Source organism: Rana temporaria, chromosome 8 (assembly GCF_905171775.1).
Source record: "Rana temporaria chromosome 8, aRanTem1.1, whole genome shotgun sequence".
NCBI classification, from domain to species: Eukaryota; Metazoa; Chordata; class Amphibia; order Anura; family Ranidae; genus Rana; species Rana temporaria.
The window spans coordinates 127,459,250-127,486,887 of NC_053496.1; the positions used below are offsets into that span (position 1 = coordinate 127,459,250).

Here is a 27,638-nt window from a genome sequence, read left to right on the forward strand (position 1 = left end):
ATCTAAAGGAAATCCTGAAAACATGACCTGTTGGGGCGCCTTGAGGACTGGAGTTGAGAAACACTGCTCTAGCTGGTCAGCCTGATGGTGGCAGAGGTATACTGACTGCTGAAGGACCAGGGGGATTAGGTTCTGTATCCTGAACCTGGGATATCTGCTGAACTGGTTGAGCGGGGACCAAAGTCACAAGCTCAGAGAAGGAGTCCTTCATTGTTCGCTTGAGCAGATCTACAGCGTGCTGATTTTCTAGCTCGCGGCAGGATGCATAGTCCATAAAACGGTCCCTACAGACCACTCTGTCTGGTAGTGGTGTGGCCCCACCTGTCCAGCATTTCTTCTTTGTATAGGTCCTAGGAGAGGGGGAAGGATCTTATCCTCTGGATCTTGACCTCTCTGATCTATGACGTGAAGAATGGGACCTGGGACCGGTGGCGTGAAGAATGAGACCTGCAGTCTGAGCTGTCGCCATCACGGTGTCTTGAAGATTTTCTAGACCTCTTGGAGTGGGCAGGGCCACGATGTAAGGAGCTCACATTAGACCAGTGAGAGCACTTTTTTTTTTTTTTTTTTATACTCACATACCTAATAGAACTGCAAACATCTTTGTTGCAAGATAAATGACTAATTTTGGAGTTAAGCAGAAGGGTCAGCTGTGGAAATTTAGTAAGAAAGGGAAAAAAAGGAACTATGGAGTTTTTGTCACTTTTTTATTTTTTTTAATCACCATTTTTTTTATAATAAAAACAAAGGTACCTACCACAGAGCAGCGTCAGTGAAACCTAGAAGGGCACAGCTGAGGACACTCTGGCAGCTAACCCTGAGTCTGAACTTAAATAGGCTCAGGTGAGTGGGCTAATCCCATAAACCACCACTGCAAATTGATACTGGAAGAAAAGGGCAAATCTGGCCCTTTTTCCAGAATCCAAGATGGCCGCAGTGATGTCGAGTGATATACAAAAAGAAAAAACTGTAGCCCCCCCGCTGATTTTGGGGGAAACAAACAACAACTGCAAGCCTGTCAGGATAAAAGGCACCTGCCCTATCAAACTGACCGGACTTAAAGGGAGCATCACAAAGTAAGACAACAAGCACACTCTTTTTTTTATTTTTTTTTAAAAGGAGACCTAACATGCAAGTTAAAGGAAGGAAGGGATGGGAGGGGGGAGAGACAAAAAACAATATATGCCTAAAAATAAAATGGAAACCACCAGCCTGGAAGGATGTGAGCTGATCCTTTTGTGACTCCACTGCATTCATCATGGATGCGATAGCAGACTGCGTTTCTCTGAGGAAACTCTGCAAAAAGACACCAACAGATCCACAGAGGGGTTCCCAGTCTTATCAGCGCTGTGAGTGGCCCAAGAACAGGGACTGTGCACGGGAAAGGCGAAACCCGGCTGATCCTGCCGACTGCAGAGGTATGGACATACTGCTACTCTTCACCAGCACAAGAAGGTATGAGGAAAAAAAGGAGAATGTTGGGGGAGGGACTATGCCTTTAATTTATGCTATTCACTAGTCCTGAAGGAGGAGTCGAGGCGGAGCTCTATTACAGGTATGCTGCCATGGAGGCACCAGGAAAAAGTATTTATAATGAAAAACTCAATCTCTTAAAAACTGAGGGCCAGATTCACAGAAGAAATACGCCGGAATATCTACTGATACTCCGGCATATTTTCAAATTTGCCGCGTCGTATGTTTAGTTTGAATCCTCAAACCAAGATACGACGGCTTCTGGCTTCGATCCGACAGGCGTACGGCTTCGTACGCCTTCGGATCGTAGGTGCAATACTTCGGCGCCCGCTGGGTGGAGTTCGCGTCGTTTTCCGCGTCGGGTATGCTAATTAGCTTTTTCCGGCGATCCACGAAGGTACGCGCGGCCGTCACATTCTCTTACGTCGTCGCTAGTCGGCTTTTCCCGGCGTATAGTTAAAGCTGCTATTTTTTGGCCTATATTTAGACTTGCCATGTTAAAGTATGGCCGTCGTTCCCGCGTCGAATTTAAAAATTTTTTTTTTTTGCGGAAGTCGTCCGTGAATAGAGAAGGACGTAACTCACGTCGACGTTCAAAAAATTACGTCGGTGCAACGTCATTTCGCTCAAATCGCGGCAGGAAATTTCAAAACGGAGCATGAGCAGTACGTTCGGCGCGGGAACGCGCCTAATTTAAATGATCCACGCCCCATTTGAATTAGGAGGGATTTACGCTACGCCGCCGCAACTTTACAGGCAAGTGCTTTGTGAATCAAGCACTTGCCCGTAAAACTTGCGGTGGTGTAACGTAAATGCGATACGTTACGCCGCCGCACATGTCTGTGAATCTGGCCCTGAATGTTCAAAAAGTTTTGAAAAAAAAATAAAAAATCTGTTTGAACATAAGCCAAACCAAAGTACTAAAAGGCAAAGTTCAGTTGCATAACTTTGTTTAAATTTGGATGTGCAAATATACATGGTTATAGGGAACTATTTATTTTAGTTGCTAATACATTGTAGCAATTAATATTTTTTACCCATCATTAAAACAGGTAGAATAAGGACAAGAAGAGCACTCCAATGCTTAACATTACTATCCTTAAAATTAAGGAACTACACAGTAATTTATAATTGCTATAGAAATCTATTTGCTACCCCCTCTAGAAAAAGAACCAGTCATGAAATAAGTGTGCCTGATAAAGGAATGCAAGGTATGTGCAAAGGGACATTTCAGTGTGACCTATTATCCATCTAAATGTCAACATGATTGCATTCAGGGTATTAGCATTACAAAATAATATTAATATAATATTCTACATTTTCTTATTTCTATGGAGAAACTAAATTGTTATGGTAAATAATTAGTTAATAAAAATACAGGTGCTGAAATAATTGTATTAAGGTCTTGACACTAAAATCTTACCACAATAAAAAAGTATTCATAATGAAAAACTCAATCTCTTAAAAACTGAATGTTCAAAAAGTTTTGAAAAAAAAAAAAAATCAGTTTGAACATAAGCCAAACCAAAGTACTAAAAGGCAAAGTTCAGTTGTTCACTTTGTTCAAATTTGGATGTGCAAATATACATGGTTATAGGGAACTATTTCTTTTAGTTGCTAATACATTGTAGCAATTAATATTTTTTTACCCATCATTAAAACAGGTAGAATAAGGACAGGAAGAGCACTAAAATGCTTAACATTAACATCTTTAAAATTAAGGAACTAAACAGTAATTTATGAAAATAAATAAATAATGAAAACATCCGGGGTAATGCAAGAGTAAAAGGATTCTATCTTGTCAACATATGCTGCTTCCTGGTAAGTACACAAGCAATTTCTAAAACATTTTGACTTTTCCCTTTTTTCTGTAGTCTAAAAAAAGTTAAAAGTATTTATTTTTACTTAGCAAAAAGCACTTATATGAAGCATTACATAACTGCACTTTATGATGAATGTTCCTAAGGAGTGTTAGAGGTTCTGTTTAACAGTGCATGGGTAGAGAGCTCTAAATAATCCTTCTACGAATGATATTAAATTCCCTCTGAAATTATTCTATGTATTGCAGTGGAAGAAATGTATTCTTATTTTTTTTTTTCATCTCATTGACAATTTTTTAAATACTTTAAGTAGTAAATTCACTGCACACTAGACATTTACATATATAGTAAGATACTATTGTGAACATATAAAATGTAAAGCTTGTATATAGCATTGTTTGATGATTGTTTGAAAACTGTCCCCTGAATTGGTCTCATAAAAAAAGTATTATTTTTTATAACAGATATTTGTCATGTGTTTTTGGTAGTATGCATATTCAAATATATTAGGATTATGCTTTTAAATGAATTCATAGATGTCTCAGTGTCAGACTGTAAAGATGAAAGATAATGCAAGTCAGTGATTTCGTTGAATGTATGTTTGCTTTGAGTTTTCAAAAGAGAAGGTAAACATTTATATAGCAGGCACAGAAGGTTTCCCTTATAAAGCCCCCAGGAGGTCTGAGGCCCAGACATCATGCAAATAACAACTTAAAGCAGTGGTTCCCCTAAAAATAAACTTTTGACATTGCATTTGCTATAATAATTACAGTTAGAATCGTCTGGTTTTATGTAAAAAATACCCCCGTACGTAGCGTTTGGTATATTCGTTCCCACCGCCACTTCCGGGTACGATGCTGGCGGTGGGCGTTCCTAATTGATGGACAGGCATCCGACCGACGCATCCATCGCGTCACGAGATGCCGAAAGAAGCCGAACGTCGGTGCGGCTCTATACGGCGCATGCGCAACGACGTTCGGCTTCTTTCGGCATCTCGTGACGCGATGGATGCGTCGGTCGGATGCCTGTCCATCAATAAGGAACGCCCACCGCCAGCATCGTACCCGGAAGTGGCGGTGGGAACGAATATACCAAACGCTACGTACGGAGGTATTTTTTACATAAAACCAGCCGATTCTAACTGTAATTATTATAGCAAATGCAATGTCAAAAGTTTATTTTTAGGGGAACCACCCCTTTCAGTTCCAAACCGTGCTTGGCCCTGCTTCTTCCATTATCTACACTATATTATTCATCAGGTAGGATGTCCATCATAGGGATGAACCTATACTGAGGTAAGGGAGGTGAGAGGGCATAGCTCCCAACTGTCCCTGATTTCAAGGGACTGTCCCTGATTTCAAGCAATGTCCCGCTGTCCCTATTTCCTCCTAATTTGTCCCTCATTTTGGTCTGATCCATATAGTTATATATAAAATGCACTGTTTACCTTTTAAAAAGTGTTTTCCAGCGCTAAACTTTTCATCCAATTTCTAAATTGCTGCATTTGTAAAATAGTAGAATAGTAGTGGTAAAAAAAGCACTTGTTGGTTTTACCAATCTTGTTTTTTTTTTTTGTACAATTTTCCTTTAAGTGGGCATGAGAAGAGGTGTGTCCTATGCCTGCATGCTTTTGCTGATAGGTGTCCCTCATTCCCATTTCAAAAAGTTGGGAGGTATGTGAGAGGGACCAAGCATGATTTCAGGAACCAAAGTCAGTATTTGCATATTAGAGGTTACAAAAGGAGTTACAAAGGAGTCTCACAATGTGCCAGCAAGAAGTTTACGCTAGCAACCAAGTTCTGTCTGAGCCATATATTCTGAAGATAGATAGACCGACAGATAGATAGATAGATAGATAGATATCTAGACAACATTTTGAGTGTGCGCCAAACGTGTTCTGTTTACCTGTTGCTAACTCGAAATAGGGCCAATGTTATACTAAAAAGATGCACTATTAAACTCATAAAACATATTAATCCCACATTTTAAGTAATAATATATTTGTTTTCAGGGTGAAAGCTTGAACAATGTATATTTTAAATATTTTATTACTTGGGAGTTCTATAAAGGCTTTTACCACCACTTCAACTGATAATGGTAAATGTGAAGAATTTACCAATACTTGCGCAGTTATCTCATGCAGTTCACAAAAGTCCGCTGGATTACCTGGCAGAGATGGGAGAGATGGAAAAGAAGGACCAAAGGGTGAAAAGGGGGATAAAGGTAATGTTGATCCATAGTACAGATATTTTGATAAGTCAATGATTTTCTAAAAACACACAAGAAAAATTACATGATTGACGACACTCAGTAAACAAGGCGTAGGAAGAGGAACAAATCACATCATAATGACAATATCAAGTTTATTTTTTCATATCAACACTTACATTGTTATACTAAAATCAAATGGCAATTTTGTTTTCAAACAGTCTGCACAAATAACTGAAAGATATACAGTATATTGTTAGGGATAATACCAAACATACTGAAAATTTGATTTAGGGTTTACATATACCTCTTCTGGTTCACAGGAATGCACTCCTGTGACCCAGAATCAGCCGACAGCAGGCTAAAACCCACTGTTGGCTGATGTCACAGAGCTGCTCCAGTCTAGGGAAGGATACTGACAATAATGTTAGGATCCACCCAGATGCCGATCAACAGCTGGCTTAGCCTCTGAGTCAGTCACTCCTGTCCCTTCTCCAGTCCGTAGATACAATAAGTGCTGAAGGGGCAGTCATAACTTTCTACTCCGGGAACACGGGGCCAAATCCTCAGCCAGCGGGCGTAACGTAATTTTTCCTATTTAAGTTACACCGCCGCAAAATTTCTACCTAAGTGCCCGATCCACAAAGCACTTACCTAGAAATTTTGAGCGGTGTAACTTAAATCCGGCCGGCGCAAGGCGTTCCTCTTCTCCAGGGGGCGATTCCCATTTAAATGAGGCGCGCTCCCGCGGCGGCCGTACTGCGCATGCTCGTGACGTCATTTTCCCGACGTGCATAGCGCGAAATTACGTTACGTCGGGCTTTGTGGATTGCGACAGGACAATAAAGTTGCGTCGGGTAAAAAAAAAGATTAAAAAAAAATCGCGTCGCTAGCAAGAAAGGTCTGTTTTTACAAGGTGTAAACAGTTTACACTTTGTAAAAGCAGCCCTAATTTTGCGTTTGCAAAATAAAACTTACGGAGAAAAAACGAAGCGTAAAAGCTTCGTGGATCTCCGTAAGTCCTAATTTGCATACCCGAGGCGGCATTTCGACGCGAAATGCCCCCAGCGGCGGATGCGGTACTGCATCCTAAGATCCGACAGTGTAATTCAATTACACATGTCAGTTCTTCGTCCTAACTATGGGAAACTGATTCTGTGGATCAGTTCCATAATTAGGACCAGGGATACGATGGAGTAACAGCAGTTACTCCGTCGTATCTCTTTTGAGGATTAGGCCCACTGAGAACTGAGCAATCATTGGTCCTGTGATCGCTCAGTTCTCTGGTTTAGAACCAGTGGGGGGCAGCTGCAGCATCACAGCAGGGAGGCGAGTATGTCGGTTTGTTTTTTCTTAGAATCCCCCACTTCCAAAATTCCTTGTTGGTGCAGAATGAGATAATCACATTGTGAGATCTTTTTTCCTGGGTAATGTGGAAAATCTGCCTCTACAGGCTGTTATTTGCCTTCATCCTTTAATTGATTTCTAGTACCTTCAATAGTGAATTCATTGTATTGGGGGGCTCAGGGCTATCTTTAATTCATGGGCCCCCTGTCACTTTAAGTGAATCATGCAACAGAGTCAGTGTACAGATTTGTGTTTTGTTTCTTAAATCCTATGCAGTTGAATATTTGGAAAATAATTATATGATGGTGGTGGATATTATCAAAGAAATTATTTGCAATAAAGGAAAGGTTTATTTTGTGCATTAGAAACACAGGTGACGGGCGCTTACACTTTAGCAAGTGCAATTACACAAATGTTGTGCTGCTAGCAATCCATTGTAGAATAATAATTGGGCAAAAAGAGAAGAGTCAGAACACTAATGTTCTGTAGGTTAACCATTCAGAGTTGTATAGTTAAAGTGGATATAAACCCAAAACAATTTTTTGTTGTTGTTGTCACAATGTAGAGTATAAGATTTCCTATCATCTGTGCCCAGTCTTGCCACACAGAGTTAATCCAGCTCTGAGCAATCCTCTTTTATTGTTCAGTGAAAATTATTAACAGACTTCCAGATAAAACCCTGTCTAAATACAAAGTCCCTTTCTTCTCTCCTTGCTTTGAGTGACAGGTTATTTACATATCTAGCTTGGACATGTTTATCATATGTTATGTTTATCATAATATGAGGTGATCCACAGGTCATTGTATATTACCAGGATGTGTTATGTGGGGGAGGGGTGGATTTCTCACTTTTTATACTGTGGATCACCTCATATTATGATAAACATAACATAATATATGATAAACATGTCCAAGCTAGATATGTAAATATCCTGTCACTCAAAGCAAGGAGAGAGGAAAGGACTTTGTATTTAGACAGGGTTTTATCTGAAAGTCTGTTAATTTTCACTGAACAATAAAAGAGGATTCCTCAGAGCTGGATTAACTCTGTGTGGTAAGACTGGGCACAGATGATAGGAAATATTATACTCTACATTGTGACATAAAAAAAATAAAAAATTGGGTTTACATCCACTTTAATTGTGCATACAGGGATGAATCAACTCTAGTCCAAAGAGGAGATTATTAAAATAGTTTTATTTAGTAAAATCAGTGATGCTAACAACACCTCAGTGCAGTCAAGAGGATCAATGACAAGCACTATGATGCATACATGGAAGTTCCTGGTTCCACCAAACCGTCACAGCAGAATGTGCATTACAGCTCCTGGTGGTGATAAAGACACAAACCCATTCATACAGCAGTGGGATGTACAGGGAGTTGTGAATGTGTCAGAGAGAAATGGAAGCACTGATTCGAGGTAAGTGATGTAGCAGCGGGGAGAATCCAACCAAATTGATGGCTGCCCTGCGCACACAGATGGGACTGGATGAGATGTCAGTGCCAAGCCGTGGGCTGGAAGTGATGTCAAATTTGACAAAGAAGCTGTTTGCTTTGAAATGTGTTGTACTATTTGAGAGAAGATTCTTGTCCCTCTACAGCCTCTGTTCCCATTGTCGAGACCAGTGGCGGTGCGTACATAAAGGGCACAGGAGCGCCGCCCCCTCTCTCTTGCACCGCTCTACTATCATAGATAGATTCATGCATTGCATGAATATATCTATGGTCGCCGCTGACACCCCCTTTTCGGGCACACAGGGCACTTGAATTACAGTGGCTGGGGTGTTTTTTGGAAGCACCTGATTAGAGCAATAGGCTCTAATAGGTGCCCAAAAATGTGAACAGCGGGCGCCATGGGCGTTCACTGTTGACACAGCTGTGTGTTAGCAAAGCAAAGGAATTTGCTTTGCAAACACTGAACCGCCTCTCAGCCAATGAGGTTGCCGCGTCTGTTACCGGTCACCTGATTGGTTGAAACATCAGGCGCTTTGATTGGATGCCTGAGAGAGGACTGAAGAAGACATGGAGGACGTGCAGGAGACCGCCGCTGCGACATAGGTACGTGCCGGGCAGCATTTGATGGGGAACAGTAGCGGCAATTGATCAGCACCCTGGCAGCATTTGATGGGGCACAATAGCGGTAATTGATCAGCACCCTGGCAGCATTTGATGGGGCACAGTAGCGGCCATTGATGGGCACACTGGCAGCATCTGATGGGAAACAGTAGCAGCAATTGATCGGCACACTGGCAGCATTTGATGGGGCACAGTAGCGGCAATTGTTCGGAACACTGGCAGCATCTGATGGGGCACAGTAGCAGCAATTGATGGGCAGACTGGCGGCATCTGATGGGGCACAGTAGCAGCAATTGATGGGCACACTGGCAGTATCTGATGGGGCGCATCAGCGGCAATTGATAGGCACACTGGCAGCATTTAATGGGGCACACTGGCAGCAATTGATGGGCACAGTGTCATCAATTGATGGGTATAGTGGCTGCATTTGATGGCACAGTGGCGGCAATTTATGGGTATAGTGGCTGCGTTTGATGGCACAGTAGTTACATTTGGCACAGTAGCTATGTTTAGTGGACACAGTGGCTGCAATTGATGTTTTTTTTTTCAGTTTGTTTGTGCCCCCCCCCCAAAAAAAATGGTCGAGACCATCCTTGACATCACTTCCAGTGCGCTGCCTCTTCTCTTGCCCCATATTGTGCATTACTATATATTAAAGGAAACCTTTACTGAGAGCAATAAAAATATTGAGTTTCTAAAACAAAAAGTCTAAAGACTTGCAAAGCTAAAGACTACCACGATGAGCACCAAGTATAGAACTTGTCTGGCAACCTCATGAGCTCCCCTGGAGTCTGGGGCATCAGGTAGCCACCTGTTCAACCTTTATTATAATCTACTATTGCTTACCTATTTATGTAACTGCCAGTAAAATTGAAACACATAATATACACCTCTTCATAAATACACACACACCGCAAAAATATAATTGCAAAAAATAACACAACTCCGCCAATAAACATCTTATTCTGAAAAAAAAAAAAATTTACATATGCCCAGCAGGTTGCCCAAAAGTAATGGATATCAGTAATAATCACAGCATCCAGTTCAGATTAGATCATGTCTAATTAAGATCATGCAGGACATTTTTCTTTGCACTTATTTTTAGTAATTAATTAGTGTCACTGTATTTCCATTTGTAGGTACAACTCATGCTTTGTAGTTGATGAAAATAAAACAATGGGATGATGATATACTACTAAAGCAGTACTCACTTTTCAGCATTCTGGGTTGCTCTTTGGCAATTCAGAAAATTTATAAATTTCAACCAAATTTGATATTTCATAATTCAGGGTGTATTTACACAATCTAAACAGTCATAAATAACGTTTGTGTGAATTCCTTCACAAAGGACAACAAGGATCTCGGGGCAGTCAGGGACCTCCAGGAAAGATTGGTCCACCAGGAGCAAAAGGTGACAAAGGTTCAATTGGACAAAAAGGAGAACAAGGTGTAAGTGCTACATCAGGTAAGATAATAATAGGGAAGGATCAGTTTATCCTGTATCATTTTCAATCTATTAACAGTGCTTATCAAATAAATTCTCTTTATGAAGTATTTTAGGTGGCTGATGGAATAACTGGCTCCTAAAGGTACTTCATGTATATTTTATGGTTTACACAATAAGCAAAAACTTAAACATCAGTTTGAGGGTTTTAAAGGATGTTTGATATTAAAGTAAACCTTTTCTTTCCACAAGTACTGTATATAAACATATGTGCACCTTCATAATCCATACTATCAGAATCTATTGCTATCCACTGCACACACACTTCTTTCCTTAAAGTGTTACTAAACCCACAACAGTAAAATCAGTCTGCATATGCAGAATAGCATGCTTGTTATACTAACTGGAACTTAAGGGGTTAATTCTCTGAATTGTGTAAAAAGGCTCTTTTATGCTGTATGCACAGATCCTCCTCCTCCTCCTGCACTGCATCTGGGGAGGGCCAGCTAACACAGGCAGGGTAGCCGACCTGCACGTGCTCAGTTGTGTCTTTTATACTGGAGAGAACATTTACTTGTTATTAGAGCTAGCCAGGTCACATGATATTGACATCACACATGTGGGCGTGTATACAGGCTCTAGTGGAAATCTCCTCCTATCTGAACTCTCAGCACTGGAGAAACTGTGCAGTTTATCATGTAACCGTGTTATACAGATCATCCAAAAAGGTGTATATAGTGGCAGTATTTTAATAAAAAAATATATATAATAATCTGTGGGCACTGTGGATGGGGGGGTGAACTATTTTCATATTAATGGGTTTAGTAACACTCTAAAGCATGCAGTCAAAGCATGCTAAACAGTGTTGTTACTGAGAAGTGCAAGTTATCATCTCCATTTTGACTTCATTAGGGATAAAGTTTGGATTTGCATCAACCATAGTTATGCAGTGAATTTGGCAGATTTGAATACATAAAAATGTTACCTCCCCAATCACAGTGACAGGCCTAAAAGCAGATGCAGAGCTGCTATGAGCTGCTATGAATGGGGTGCTGTTCTTTGTTCACAACACACAGCCGCATTGCTGTGAAGTAAAAAGTGTGCAACAAAAGCACCTTATTAACAAGGACGACCCTCATTCGTCAAATTGCTCCTGGTGTGGTCTTCTTCGTTTTAAACTTAGTTAATAGTTTCTGGAATTGTCATAATATTTCCACCTTCTGGAACCAAGTAATGAATTTCTGGGGTGACAAACGTAACTACCCCAACTGGACCCATTTGTATGTCTCTTTGATTACAGCAAGGATATGCAATCAAGTTCTTGTGGCCAACTTCCCCAGTTGGTTCCATCTCTGTTTACTGACAGATTGCAGAGTTATTCTCAAAACTTTGACCACCTTGGTGGTCCCAACCATTGCAACTTTAAAGAAAGAGCTAAAAACTTAGATGTATGAAGTAAAATTAGATGACATAGTAGAGAATTTTGACCCATCAAGCACTTCTTTGTAAGAAAGAGGTTTTCCATGGAAAAATACACTATCTATCGAAGAGTTATCTCTGATCATGACATCAAATAAATACACTGAATGATATGCCAAGGCAGACCTCACTAATTCCCATGGTAGACTGAAAATCTAGTTATGATATCATTAACTAATTGTGTTTACAAAGTAGGAAAATAATGGGGATTTTAAAAGTGCCAAGGTCAATACTCCACAAAAAAATCATGTTGATATATGATAAAAAAATCTATTTTATTACAATTTCAAAATCTTTAAAGATAACAGTGTATATTAAAACCATAACAAGAAGAAGACAAGTGGCTTGAGCAATGATACAGAAACCTCAGCTCCACATGTTTCGCCAAAATATGGCTTCTGCAGGATTCTTATGAGTGCTGCAAATGCTATCAGATATAAATGAGACATACAATTCATATTTAAAATACAATACATAAAAGTATTACCCAATCAAATATAACAAAACATAGCCTTTGCTGTACATCAGATAGGCTACTCCTGCTTATGGGAGGTTTGATGCAGTTATCTTCTCGTATTCCTTGCAGTTCCAGCATTCAGCAGGTACTTGTTCCTCTGTCCATCTCTCCTGCTTACTGGGATGGTTTTTATATACTGGGTAAGAGGGGCTGCATTACATCTGGAGCTTTTGGATGTTTGACTTATTTATGGGAAGGATTTTACAAATGTATGATTTATTTATTTTTTATTTCCCTTACCCACCGCCCCTTAGAAGTGGCAAGGATACAACTTCAAGAGGCAAATCTCTTGCTTTTGTGAAAGCCAGACAAACAAGTTTGAGTCCTGGCAGTGCCCATTTTTCTCTTCTCCTTGTGTTTAAGGTAATTTGCTAAATGATTATGCCCGCTTTTTCTCCTGTTGCTAACATATTAAAATTCAGCTTATTCTCTGCATGTACTTAATCATGACACCTGGCACTCATATGATCACTAACAGTGGCGGCCTGTCCATATGGGGTGCAGGGGCGCCATGCGTCCAGCCGCTAATCTACATGCAGGGTGCTGAATGCATAGATTATAATAGTTTTTTTTTTTAGAAGCACATGATTAATGCCAAAGGCTCCAATTGGCTTCAAAAAAGTGTGGGCTCGGGCACAGGGCACTACACTCTGAGCCCACCCAATTGTGCAACAATAGTGAATTAATATTCACTATTGTCTTCCTAATTCTCCTCCCGGTCCAATCAGGAAGTGGGACCTGAGACCCGATTGGCCGGAAGGAGAAGCGATCGTATTGTCCGCCGCTGCTCTGAGGGAAGGAGGAGGGAAGGTGCAGTGGAGGAAGCCTCCATGAAGCCCGAGATGCAGGGTGAAGTCATTGAGGAGGAAGCAGCCGCCGAGGAGGAGCCCAAGCTGCCCGTGACCTAGATGTGGTAAGTGTGGGGCCAACCAACCCAGGGGGGGTGGAGGTGTAAGTGCGTGGCCGACCGGAGAGGGAGTGGCGGTGTGATGTCTTGCTTGCCACCCCCCAAAATATACAGCACCAGCCACAACTAGTCACTAATATGATCGTGGACTAGTCCTCCCTGGTTTTATGCATGAAGTGTTTTATTATTATTTTACAGGATTTATATAGCGCCAACAGTTTGTGCAGCGGTTTAAATCATCAGGGAAGACAGTACAGTTACAATACAATTCAATACAGGAAGAATTAGAGGGCCCTGCTCGTTAGAGCTTACAGTCTATAAGGGAGGGTTTAGTGGAACAAAGGGTAGTAGATGTGGGAGGTGATCAGATGGACAAAATTAAAATACAGTGGTTAGGTGTGGGTAGGATAGGCTTCTCTAAAGGGGAGGGTTTTCAGAGATCCTCTAAAAGCTAATAGAGAAGGAGATACACAGACAGATTGGGGTAAGGAGTTCCATAGGCTTGGAGAGGGTCTGGAAAAGTCCTGGAGACGAGCATGGGAGGAGGTGATGAGAGATCTAGAGAGCAGGAGGTCTTGAGAAAAACAAAGAGAACAATTAGGTTGGTATTTAGAGACTAGGTCAGTGATGTAGCTGGGGGCAGAGTTGTGGATGGCTTTGTAGGTAGTAGTTAGTATTTTGAATTAAATTTTTTGGGCGAGCGGAAGCCAGTGGAGGGATTGACAGAGAGGAGTGGCAGAGACAGAGCGGTTGGTAAGGTGGATGAGTCTGGCAGCAGCATTCATGATGGACTGAAGGGGGGATAGAGTATGCAGAGGTAAGCCAATGAGGAGGGAGTTGCAAAAATCGAGTCGAGAGATGACCAGGGAGTGAACTAAGAGCTTTGTTGTGTCATTGGTTAGAAAGGGGCATATTTTGGAGATGTTGCGGAGGTTGAGGCGGCAAGATTTGGACAGTGATTGGACGTGGGGCTTGAAGGACAGTTCAGAGTCCAGGACTACTCCTAGGACCTTGGCATGTGGGGATGGGCTTATGGTTGTGCCTTCAATTTTGACAGAGAGATCAGCGGAAGAGGCACGTGGGGGAGGACAAATGATAAGTTTGGTTTTGGATTGATTGAGTTTGAGGAAGTGGTGTGACATCCATACTGATATGTCTGATAGTAAATTAGTGATACGTGAGGAGAATGAAGGGGCGAGTTGAGGGGCAGAGAAATAGATTTGAGTGTCGTCAGCGTAGAGATGGTATTGGAAGGTGTAGATTGAAAATAGGAGGGGTCCAAGAACAGAACCTTGGGGGACCCCAACAGAGAAAGGAAGAGGAGAGGAGGGAGTAGAATTATAAGTAACGCTAAAGGTGCGGTTGGATAAGTAGGTAGAGAACCAGCGAAGAGTAAGGTCACGGAGAACAAAGGTGTGGAGTTTTGTGAGGAGGAGTAGGTGGTCAACCGTATCAAAGGCAGCAGAGAGGTCCAGGAGTAGGAGTACAGAATAGTGTCCCTTGGTTTTGGCCGTTAGTATATCATTTGTTAGTTTTAGTAGAGCAGTTTCTGTGGAATGTTGAGGACGAAATCCAGACTGAAGGGGATCAAGAAGGTTATTATCGGCAAGGTGGATGCTCAGTCGGTTGTAGACTAGTAGTTCAAGGAGTTTGGATAAAATGGGGAACAAGGAGATAGGGCGTAGGTTGTCAAAATTGGATGGGTCCAGTGTGGGCTTTTTAAGTATGGGGCTGACAAGTGCATTTTTTCAAAGAGTTAGGGAAGATGCCAGGAGAGAGGGAGAGATTGAAGATGTGGGTTAGAGACTGTAGAATAGAGCCAGAGGGTGAACCAAGCATTTGCGAAGGAACAGGATCCAGAGGGTAGGTGGTAAGATGGACATTAGCAAGTAATTTAGCAACATCGTCTATGGTGGTGGGGTTAAAAGAGGGAAGTAATGATTGTACCTGTGGGCATGTTTAAAATTGATTGACTCTCCTGAGCACATATTCCCCCATGATCTAATGTACACCAAGGGCTATGTTTTGTTATATTTGAGTGGTTAATACTTTTTTGCATTGTATTTTAATTATAAATTGTACTGTATGTCTCATTTACTGTATATCTGATAGCATTTGCAGCACTCATAATACTTCTGAAGAAGCCATATCTTGGTGATACATGTAGAGCTGAAGTTGCTGCATCATTGCTCAAGCTGCACCTCTGCTTGTGATGGTTTTAATATATACTTTGTTGTTGTAACGGTCACCACCGTTTACGACCTCCCATCACATCCAAGACAGCTTATCCGCACTCCATCCAACAGGATCCGATCCATCCCATTTCCCCAGAATCAAGACGAGACACGCAGCTCTGTACTTGTTCCAAAATGAAGACATCTTTAATGGTTTCTTCTCAGGGTTTTATGCAGTTCAAGCATGAAAGGAACAAAACCACACCCCACCCATACATCACACGATAAGCTTCAATCACATTCTTTTAGATAATTACATAGAGGAGTTAATTATCCCCCAGACGTTACGTCTCCGACAATAAGTCATTCATCTGCCCAATCCACATTGCACAGACGTCTGACCTTTAGAATCACAACACATCTATCATCAATATCACACAATGAAAGGTCTTCCAGAAGCCTGACTCAATTAACATGTCAACAGGCTATCCAGAGAGATGAGTCATAGAATAAACCAACACTTTGCAATCTCCTGCAATATGAACTATCAGTGATGTCCCCTGTCCTGTAATTCAGGATATAATTTCTCAGTCACCCTATGACCCTATCGGACATAAGGTGACCCTAGACATAAGACTCCTTGGTGACGCCGGTACAGGAGTACCCCTCATCCTTACAAAGTCCCTGTTTTTCCCGGGTCATTCCGTTACAGTTGTCTTTTAAGATTTTGAAATTGTAATAAAGTAGATTTTTTATCTTATATCAACATGTTTTTTGTGGAGTGTTGACCTTGGCACCTTTAAAATACCCATTATTTTGCTATTTTGCAAATTTTTTCTTGGGATGTGGTGTCCTTGATCCTTTGAAGCCTGCCAGTATTAATACAAATCTAATTGTGTTTACAATTTTCTGATGTAAGGACAAGCCAGAGTTTGACACCTAACCAAATACCTGGTACTTCACTTGCTTCCTATTGTTTGTTATTCTTTTGTCAATGCTTTATTACTAATTCCTCTTAGCCCACATCCTACATCCTATCTGTGTTTTTCCAAAAATATAAAATGGAGGGGTAATACTCTTTTACTGCTCTTTTACTCCAGAGGATCTGTATTGTGTACATTCTTCTATTGGCGGTGCTAGGCTGCCCAGGTGGGAAACTCTCACTTCTATCATTACCTTTTTAGTTCTTAGTAAAGAGCAACTTAGTTCATAAGTAACTGGTACTGGTAATATTTATATTCTCATGACTGTAGAAACCATGTTGAAATTACTCTTGTAATACTGCATGCATGTTCATGTTTATTGGTAACCTACAATGCTACGCTTTGTATTGTTTATCTGCAAAAATGAATACAAACTTTATTAAAAAAAAAAAGCACCACACATTCCCCCCTGTCACTGGTTTAAATAAAAGCTAGACAATCACCCACTAAAAACAATGACAGGCAGGCCTAAAATGAAAGGTGCCACATAGGTGCCACACATGATAGGCAGGTCCTGTGAAATAAAATGGTGGTGAGGCCACATACAAAGTGGCCAACAAATTCAGCCACAGCAAGTACATTGGGGACTGTCACCCTTGATACAAAACTGCCCTGCTGCTGGGCCATTTCTACCAAACCCTTTTTTCTTCTTTTAAAATGGTGCAGTGGAGTGTTACCAAGCTTTCTGTTGTTTAAAGCAAGCTTAATACAGCATGATGAAAACACTTGTCACTGCTAAAACCATCTGAAAAAAAAAACAAACTTTTAATGGATATAATTCAAATAATAGTGGATTGGGCTGCTGATAAAAAATAATAATTCTACAGCTAAAAATATGCTGCCAGAGTACACTGTTTCTGAAAGTCATACTTTTCCAAACACCACATACAGCTTTACGGCATTACATAAACCTGTATTTTAAAGAATTATTTTATTTTTAATGTCACCCTCAAAGCCATATAAAAAAGCACTTCCATTACTATGTTTTTTTTTTTTTTTTGCATTGGCACAGGTCCTACGCAGCATTGGCTGGCTCCCACAAGGGACCACAATTTCTCTGAAAAATTCTCCTTCCATTGACTTTGATAGGGTTTGTAGTAGAATTTTCAGTTTTCAATTTGTGGGGCAGATCCACAAAGCACTTAGGCCTCCGTATCTCAAGATGCGCGGCGTAAGTGTATATATACGCCGGTGTAACTATGCGCCGTATCCACAAAACCAGAAACGCCTCAAAACTCTGCTTTTTCCGACCGACGTAACTTTTCTGCACCGGTGCATCGTGGGCGCATATATACGCTGGACGCATCTGGCGCTCCCATTGATTTGCTATTCAAATATGCAAATGAGGAAGATACGGCGATCCACGTTTGTCCGGCGCAGGCTACGCGCTGTGCACATAAGCTGTACGTCCGGCCTAAAGTTACCCCTCATAAAGCAGGGGTAACTTTGCATCAGACGTGTGCAGGTCAGCTGGAGAGCAGCTTCAGCAGCACCATTACGGACGAGCTGAGCATCCACACTTGCAGGACAACAATCTGTATGCCAACATGCCAGGGGCATCCATGGTCATAGCTATACTACTGGCTTCACAGGCGCGTAGGAGGGCGCGTAGGAGGAGGGCACGGGAGAGGATATACCGCACGCTTATAGACGTCTTTGGCATGGGTGATTTGGAGGTGTATCGCATCTTCAGATTCAGCCCTGCTGCCATCCTGGAATTAACCACAACCCTGAAAGATGACATCACCAGCCAGACACACCGCTCACATGCAGTGGAGCCACTGGTCAAGGTACTGGCAACACTCCATTTCTTTGCCAGTGGCTCGTTCCAGCGTACAAGTGGAGTCATGGCTGGGATGGCACAATCCTCCATTAGCAGATGTGTGCACCAGGTTGTCCCTGCAATCCACCACATTGTCAGACCCACCCAGGAGCATCTGCGGGAGAAGGCAATGCGTGATTTCTACAGTATTGCAAGATTCCCACGCACCGTGGGGGCCATTGATTGCACACATGTGGCACTACGTCCCCCCAATGACACAGAGCACATATATCGCAATCGGAAGCATTGGCATTCCATCAACGTACAGGTGATAGCCGATGCCCAATGCCTCATATGGCACGTCCATGCCAAACACCCAGGGTCCAGCCACGACAGCTACATATACCGTCAAAGCCCCATCCCAACAGAATTTGAACAGAACGTGTACGGGAACAGCTGGCTGGTTGGTGAGTGACATGGGTGTCAGTCATGTCTGTCCGACCCCATGATGCAGAAATCACGAGGGGCACATGCACGACTAACATCCTCCTGTCTCTTCCCTTCCAGGTGACTGTGCATATGCACTTGGGCCCCATCTCATGACTCCATTCCGGAATCCTGAAACCCCAGGAGAGAGAAGATACAATGATGCACACACACGTACCCGTGCAGTGGTGGAACGCACCTTTGGCCTCCTGAAGTCCCGTTTCCAATGCCTGGATAAGTCTGGGGGTACCCTGTTGTATTCCCCAAACTATGTGTGCCAGATCATCGGTGCATGTTGCATGCTGCACAACTACGCCGTGAGAAAGAGCCTGGAGATTGACATAAGTAATGACCTGACCCCCGAACCAGACATTCCATCCCTAACCGAGGCTACCCCGTCTGCTGAGGGAAGAGCAGTCAGGAGATGCCTCACAGTAGGCATCTTTGCACGTTAAACACACACATTCATCATGGCACAAGCAGAATGCACACATGCACACCACTGTGGTCCCTAGCACACACACCCCACATCCTCATCACATTGGATTAGCCCAAGTCCCCAATGCAGGACTTAGGAGCAGCAACGCCCGTCAAGGCTCCAATTATGTTGCTGTCCATTCATACCACATTCACATGGTCCTGGGGATCATTTCTCCCTGGTCCTGGGGATCACTTCTCCCCGCCGACCGAGGGTGACACCCCTTTTCCGGCAGGAATGACACCCCCACATTCAAACATCAGTCACACTGTAGCCTGCACTACTGACCGTGTGCTTGGGCTCTAAAACAAAAAACTCATAACCTGAGTAGATAAAAATAAACATATAAAAAAGTAGATAAAAAAAAAAAATCAACGGCGCTGACGTGCCCCACGCCTGCCACGGCCACGGCCCCGGTTTCTCATGGGAGACTCACGGGGGGGGGAAATAAGGAGGAGGAGCATCCCCTGGCCTCTCCACGCCTGGCGGCCTGCCCTCCAATGCCAAGGCGATTCGGGTGAGGACCGCATTTGTGTCCGCCTGCAGCAGCCTGGACTGCCTCCCCTCCGCCTGGATGGCTGCTGTGTTGTCCCTGACAGCCTCTGTCAGGGCGTGGACCTTATCAACAAGGCCTGTTGTGGTGGCCTGCAGATCCCCCAGGCAGGTGACCACAGCTGCAGAATTGGAGCCCACATCCTGCACAGCTTCCGTCAGGGTGGCCATGCTGTGTGCCATGCGGTCCATCTTCATGGCTACCACACCCAGATGGTGGGTCTGGTGGGCCTGGTCCCTCTTGAGGTGTTCTGGAAGAACCTCAGACACCCCCTAGTCTTCCTAGACACCTTTCTGTGGCCAGAAGAGGCTTGGGGCTGTGGAGAAGGGGAGACCCTTGAGGGGGAAGCACTGTTGGGGGAGGAGCGGGAGGGGCTACCCCTGATGGTGGGCTGACTGGTCCCAGCCAAAGGGGAAGACTCCTCCAAATGGAGCCTGACCTCATTCCCACTGGTCACCTCCTCCTCCTCAACCACCTCCTGAGGAGAGGTGTGGCCACTCCCTTCCACTGATGACTCCTGGCTTGCCAGGGGGTCTGCCTCAGACTGATGTCCGGGGGATGGTGTGGACTGGCCAGATGGCCCAGCACCCTCCTGCACATCTGTGGATGACACAAAACATTCACATGTTGGAGGATCCACACACTTGTCACATGTTCCCTTCCACCCCCACACATGCTACACACCAGATAGGAGATAAAACACACTTACCTGTCCTCAAGGCATCCGCAACGGAGTCAAAGCCCTCAACTCCCTCCACTTGATGCCTGTGGAAGCACTGGGCAACCACCTGCTCCTAAGGAGTCAACGTCATGGTAGTTGCTGGTCCCCCTCCAGTGCCCCTGGCATGAGCCCTCATCTTCGCTAGCTTACCTTTCACCAGGCAACGCAAATCATTGTTTTGTTTTTTTGAATGTCGTTTGGGGTCCTGGCCTCATATCCCAAGGCATTCACATCTGTGGCAATCTGCGCCAGGATCTCCATCCTCCTGGCCTGGGTGGTGTTGGCACTCTCTGCACCATGGAGAAAGGTATCAAACTGGGCCATGGCCCTGATAATCACCGCCTTCTCCTGTGGGGAAAAATTCAACTTCGTCTTCTTAGCAGCTGGAGCAGACATGGCTCAAAAAAACAGCAGCAAAGAAACCAGCAAAAGTACCTTGCTTCAGGGGGGGGGAACAAGCGGGTGTACTTTTGCACTGGATTGGCGCATGTCTAGGCCTATTTATGCATTGGGCGTATCTCACTGATTACGCCGGGCCTAGTTCTGAGCATGCGCAGAGAGGAGCGGAACATAGTCAGCGTCACGGCGCATGCGCCGTTCGTTCGGCCCTTCATTTGCATGGGGTCACAGCTCATTTCAATGGAACACGCCCACTTCCTTCCTACTTTCAATTACGCCGGATTACGCCTAGGAATTTCCGTCGCACTGGTGCAACGTTGGGCGGAAATACTCTGAGGATACGGTACTTGCCTCTCTAAGTTGAGCCGGCGTAGCGGAAATGAGATGCGCCACGCCGGCCTATATATGCGCCGATGTACGTGGATCTGCCCCTGTGTGTGCATTTGATGTGGGGAATGTGCATTTCCCAAACTCATGGTAAACTGAACCTTGGCGGATTAACTTATCCCTAGACTTCATACCTAAGCATTAAAGGTGAGCGAGTCTGTCCGGGTTTTGATTTCTAAGGAGATTGTTGAATTCAGTTTAATGGCCACAAAACCTGAACTTAGAGTTTAACCTCATTAAGATCTATACATGCTGCCCATTTACGGGGCTAATAGGAAATATGTTATCATAAAAATGGGGCATGGGGAGCAGGACACTGCCATGGGAGACAATTTAACAAAGCAGGTACTCCTTTTAATGCAACTGTGAGTTCAATATGGAAAAAAAATGATCCTTTAAATTACATGCTAGGAGATGCCTTAAAGCTGTATGCAGTGTTACAGAACAATAAGGCCCCGTACACACGACCGGATCTATCCGCTGAAACTGGTCCGACGAACCAGTTTCAGCGGACAGATCCGGTCGTGTGTAGGCCCGAGCGGACAATTGTCCGGCGGATCGGACAGTTTCCAGCGGATCAAAATTTCTTAGCATGCTAAGAAATCTATCCGCTGGAAACCTGTCCGTCGGACGTGTTCGGTCGTCTGTACAGACTCACCGGACACGTCCGACCGACCGCCATCCCTCGTATGCGTTGTACTGATTTGACGCATGCGTGGAAGCTTTGAACTTCAAGGCCGCCCACGTCGCCGCGTCATCGTCGCGGCGACGGCGCGGCCATGCCCCGCGTATTGTTTACGCGCGGATTTCTGTCTGATGGTGTGTACAACCATCAGACAGAAATCTCCGGCCGGACCGTTTTCAGCGGATTGTCCGTCCGTGTGTACGGGGTCTTAGACAAATGGCTGCCGGGAAACTAGTTTTTATAGCGAGGGGCTAGCACATAGCAAAGATCCTATGATTGACCATTTTAAGTCAGCTGATATAAGCTCACAGTTTATAATTAGTTGATTGCTATGATGATGTACAAGGTAGATGGGTCCATGCACAAGCTGGTGCATAAGTTAGGTGGGTCTGCAAACCACAAACATGTTGTGTTTGCTTTAAACCCGTGTTAGACCTGAACTAAACCCTGTTCAACATATATCAAGCCTAAATCTTTGAATGATAGCTGTAAATGCATTTAATGTTGGTCTTTCTAATTAGAGGTTGATACTGTCAAGGAGCAGTTGAAAGTGTTTGAAAGAGAGCTACATCTGCTTCAAGCAAGCCTTAATAAATATAATAAAAGTAAGTAACAATTATCTAGTGATTTATGTATGTTTACATTTTTTTATAGCAATTTACTTTCATTATTCATTTCTCTTGATCTAAGAAGCAGGGAACTCTATCTTTGCTTTCCAGCGTTCTGCCCACAAAGTCAGTAAGTCAGTAAGATACTATTGATGTTAGAAAATCAGTTAGGGGCAGATCCACATAGATCTGCACCCACGCAGCGTATCTCAGATACGCTACGCCGCCGTAACTAACCTGGCTTTGGTTCGAATCAACAAAGAATTTGCGCCGTAAGTTACGGCAGCGTAGTGTATCTCTTGCGGCGTAACGGCACGTAATTCAAATCAGCGAGAAGGGGGCGTGTTTCATTTAAATGAAGCACATCCCCGCGCCAAACGAACTGCGCATGCGCCGTCCCTATATTTCCCGCCGTGCATTGCGCTAATTGACGTCGCAAGGACGTCATTGGTTTTGACGTGGACGTAAATTACGTCCAGCCCCATTCACGGACGACTTACGCAAACGAAATAAAAAATTTGACGCGGGAACGACGGCCATACTTAACATTGCGTACGCCACCAGATAGCAGCTTTAACTATACGCCGAAAAAAGCCGACTAGAAACGACGTAAAGGAATGTGACGGCCGCTCGTACGTTCATGGATCGTCGGAAATAGCTAATTTGCATACTAGACCTGGAATACGATGGGAACACCACCCAGCGGACGCCGAAGAATTGCATCTAAGATCCGAAGGCGTACGAAGACGTACGCCTGTCGGATCTAACCCAGATCGGGGTTAGAAATTTGAAAGTACGCTGGCGTACTTTCTTTGTGGATCTGCCCCTTAGTCTTTAACTATTGCTGTATTGTTATTGTGTTGATGCATGTTAACCAGCTAATATGGTCTATTCATAATAAAAGCACATTCTTGTGCTATATGAAAACTTGTACCTTAATAGTAATAAGGACAGTTGCTGTCACAAAATGACATAATGCAACTTGAAGATAATACTATAAACCTATAACAGGAATAGCACTTTCTTCCCAACCAAAACAGTATATTAATTCTAAACTGTGAACAGCACTCAACAAATAATAAATATTGTGAGTATAATATTATTAATCAAGTCTTAAATGAAAGTCCACACTTCCAGTGCTCAGTATAACATGCTGATATTCAATCCACATACATAAAAATGTGCTGATCCCCCAACTTCTACCACACTCACCAGAGAGACTGGACCCCCTTGTATAAACAAGTCAACAGTGCTTCTCTATCAACCCAGAGATGTATGGTCTCTTGAATCCAAAGTTCTTCTTTGTTGTTCTTAAGTGTGAATCCAAAGTGCCCACACAGCAGTATAAAGGTATGTATATCAGCCCAAATAGAAGCAGCAGAAAGCTTTCCATGGTAAAATATGTTTTTTCCCCAATAAAAACCACAGAAATTATACTTACTAAGATGAAAATACAATTCTCCTGCAACCACGAAGTGCAGCAGCAGCATGTGCTCCAAATACATGAAATGGCATCCCCGGAAACCCCAAACAATGCGTTTCATCATCATTAGTGGATGTCCTCAGGAGCAGGTGATTTGTATTTTCATAATTGTAAGTGTCATTTTGTCCTTCAGCCTGTGGTCCAGGGTTGGTATTCCATGCAGTTCCTTGCCACCTTGCAGTGGGTAAGCCTTAAAAGCTTAATCTGGTGTTTGCAATCAGTAACATAATACAGTGTATGTATATGTGTTATTTATATTTCTGTATTATCTGTTAACAATTATTCATTTCTGTATATGTGAGAAAATATACCGTACATCCCCTTGCTACTCCCTGAATAAGCAGCTCACATATGTAGAGAACTACACTGCACCTGGAGAGTTTGTTTCCTTTATTCAGCTGCATTGTTCCCCAGAGTTCTGGAAATCAAGAGAAACACTCTCCATAAAATGAGGGGATGTTTTGTTGATTTTAATTTGCTGTATGTTTGTTTTTGTATAATAAATTAGTATTTTATATAAATCCATGTATTGGGTAAGGGCCCTTTGCCACGTACGGATCCCGTGAGGATCCGTATCTTTCTTATCCGTTTGCTCAGCGGGAATCGCTCCGTTGATACCTGCTGAGCCGGCAGATGACAGGGCGGTCCCCGAACACTTTGCAGGGACCGCCCTGTCAGATCTCCGCTCTGCCCTATGGGGGGCTCGGATGAACACGGACCGTCTGTCTGTGTTCACCTGATCCACTCTGTAGACGGATAGAAAAATAGGATTTTTCTCCGTCTGCAGAATCGGACCATAGCGGGGACCGATGAGATCGGGGGTCAGCGGATGTTCATCCGCTGACACCCGCTATCCTATAGGGATACATGTATGTCCGTATTTCATCCAAAAACGGATGGATGAAATCCGGACATACTGTCCGTACGTGTGAAAGGGGCCTCATGGGGTACTAGTAAGAAAGTTCATTACAATTTGTTCTTAATAGAGTCATAGGCCCGGATTCTTAAAGCACTTACGCCGACGTATCTTTATATACGCAGCGTAAGTGCACGGATGCGCCGTCGTATCTATGCGCCTGATTCTTAAAGCTAGATACGCCTGAATTGTGGCTTCATCCGACCGACGTAAGTTTCCTACGCCGTCGGAGCCTGGGCGCATATTTACGCTGGCCACAAGGGGCGCTTCCATTGATCTACACGTCGAATATGCAAATGACCGAGATACGCCGATTCACGAACGTACTTGCGCCCGTCGCTGTAATCTACGCCGTTTACGTAAGGCGTACGTCCGGCATAAAGTTATTCCACCACATAGGAGGCGCAAGCCTTGCAAAGGTATGGACGACGGAACAACCATCGTATTTTACGTAAGTCGTACGTGAATGGGGCTGGGCGTAGGATACGTTCACGTCGTAGGCATTGTGCCGTCGTATCTTAGGGAGTAAATTCGACGTGATTCTGAGCATGCGCCGTTCGTTAGGCCCTTTATTTACATGGGGTCACGCTTCATTTTAATAGATCACGCCCACTACCTTCCTACTTTGAATTACGCTGGCTTACGCCGGCCAATTTACGTTACGCCGGCGCAACAAAGGGAGCAAGTGCTTTGTGAATACTGTTCTTGCCTCTCTATGTTATGTCGGCGTATCGCATATGAGATGCGCTACGCCGCTCTAAAGATGCGCCTATCTACGTGAATCCGGGCCTTAGTCTTTAATATTGTTTTTGGAAGACCGAAGCAGCTCATTCTATTTCTTAATCATAGGCAATACATTATACTCAGTATACACTAAAAAGAAAATACTCTAATATATACAAACAGCACATTAAAATCAAACCATTTACACTGACATGTAGAATATTATGGGCCAGATCCACGTAGCGGATCATATTTTTTTTCCGGCGTAGCGTATCGTAATAACGCTACGCCACCACAACTTTGAGAGCTGTATTCACAAAGCACTTGCCTCTAAAGTTACGGCGGCGTAGCGTAATTCTACCGGCGTAAGGGCGCGGAATTCAAATGTTAAAGATGTGGGCGTGTTTTATGTTAATTTGACTTGACCCAACGTAATTGGCGTTTTTTCTGAACGGCGCGTGCGCCGTCCGTGGGGGTATCACAGTGCGCATGCTCGAAATTAATCCGCAACAAGCCAATGCTTACGACGTGAACGTCATTCTACGCAAAGCCCTATTCGCGAACGACTTCTGCAAACAATGTAAAATTTTCAAAATTCGACGCGGGAACGACGGCCATACTTAACATTGAGTACGCCTCATATAGCAGGGGTAACTATACGCCGAAAAAAGCCTTATGGAAACGACGGAAAAAATTGCGCCGGCCGGACGTACGTTCGTGGATCGCCGTATCTAGCTAATTTGCATACTCGACGCGGAAATCGACGGAAACGCCACTTAGCGGCCAGCGTAAATATGCACCTTAGATCCGACGGCGTACTAAAGGTTCATACACACGGTAGGACATCCAACAAAATTTCCCTTGGATTTTTGTCCTAATTGATTTGTCCTGCCACACCCATAGCATACACACAGTCAGACTTTTCTGCAAACTTTTCTAAAAGTTTCCTAACATCACGTGTTTTTTTTTGCTCTTTTCTGCTCTTTACCGCCACCCTTTGGTTAACTTCTGCTATTGTTTGTTGCTTTTAACATTGGTTTTGAGCATTCGTATTTGCACTTTGTCCAAAAGTTGGTTGGATTGCTGTACACACGGTCACACAAAGCACCACCTGACTTTTGTTGCCGAAAAGTTGGTCCGTTCGCAGACCCAACTTTTTGTTGGATGAAACCAGAAAAAGTTGGTCTGATGGAGCGTACACATGGTCGGACAAATTTGAAAAGTTGCAGATTTTGAAGTTGGTTGGCCAAAAGTCCTACCGTGTGTACAGGGCTTTAGACGTACGCCAGTCGGATCTAGCCCAGCTTCAGGCGTATCTTGTTTTGTGGATACAAAACAAAGATACGCCGGAGCAAAATAGAAGTTACGCGGCGTATCAATAGATACGCCGTCGTAACTTCTTCGGGGATCTGCCCCTATATCTTTATTTAGCCTTTTATTTAAAGATTTACTTCACCTACCAATAGTAACAGAGGCCATCTCTATTAAATAAATATATTAGACCGTAATCTGTTTTGCTTAAAATCTTTCAGTTCTCCTTTTCCATGGTGGTAAACAAGCTGGTGATAAAGTGTTTGTGACCAATGGTCTTGAAGAAAATTTTGAAAATGCCCAGAAGACATGTAAAGAAGCTGGAGGAAGCTTGGCTATGCCAAGAAACGCAGTAGAAAATAGTGCTGCTCAAGAGATTCTTCAGACTAAGGGAGAGACGATCAAAGCTTTCCTTGGTATATCAGATTTACAGGTTGAAGGGATATTCAAGTACTTGACAGGAGAGAAGATTACATTTACAAACTGGAACCTAGGAGAGCCAAATAACAGCAAAGATAATGAAGACTGTGTAGAGATCCAGGACAATGGGAAATGGAATGACATTCCATGCAATTTACTGCGACTAGTTATCTGTGAATATCAATAGAATAACTTTAAATTATGGCAGATGTATATGTATATTTTCTAAAATAAGTGTATGCAATAAAAAAACTGAAAGTAATTTAATATTAGAAACA

At 43.3% G+C, this 27,638-nt stretch overlaps 1 protein-coding gene across 1 annotated transcript; it reads left to right on the top strand.

Annotated features, from left to right (window-relative positions):
- The first annotated feature begins 2,476 nt into the window (after positions 1-2,476).
- Positions 2,477-27,638, top strand: LOC120909059 (pulmonary surfactant-associated protein D-like). The gene is made up of 6 exons (XM_040320683.1): positions 2,477-2,684; positions 3,138-3,294; positions 5,305-5,516; positions 10,273-10,389; positions 22,421-22,504; positions 27,162-27,638. Exons 3-6 carry the CDS (start codon positions 5,321-5,323, stop codon positions 27,545-27,547), a joined length of 783 nt encoding a protein of 260 aa, XP_040176617.1. The 5' UTR covers positions 2,477-2,684; positions 3,138-3,294; positions 5,305-5,320; the 3' UTR covers positions 27,548-27,638.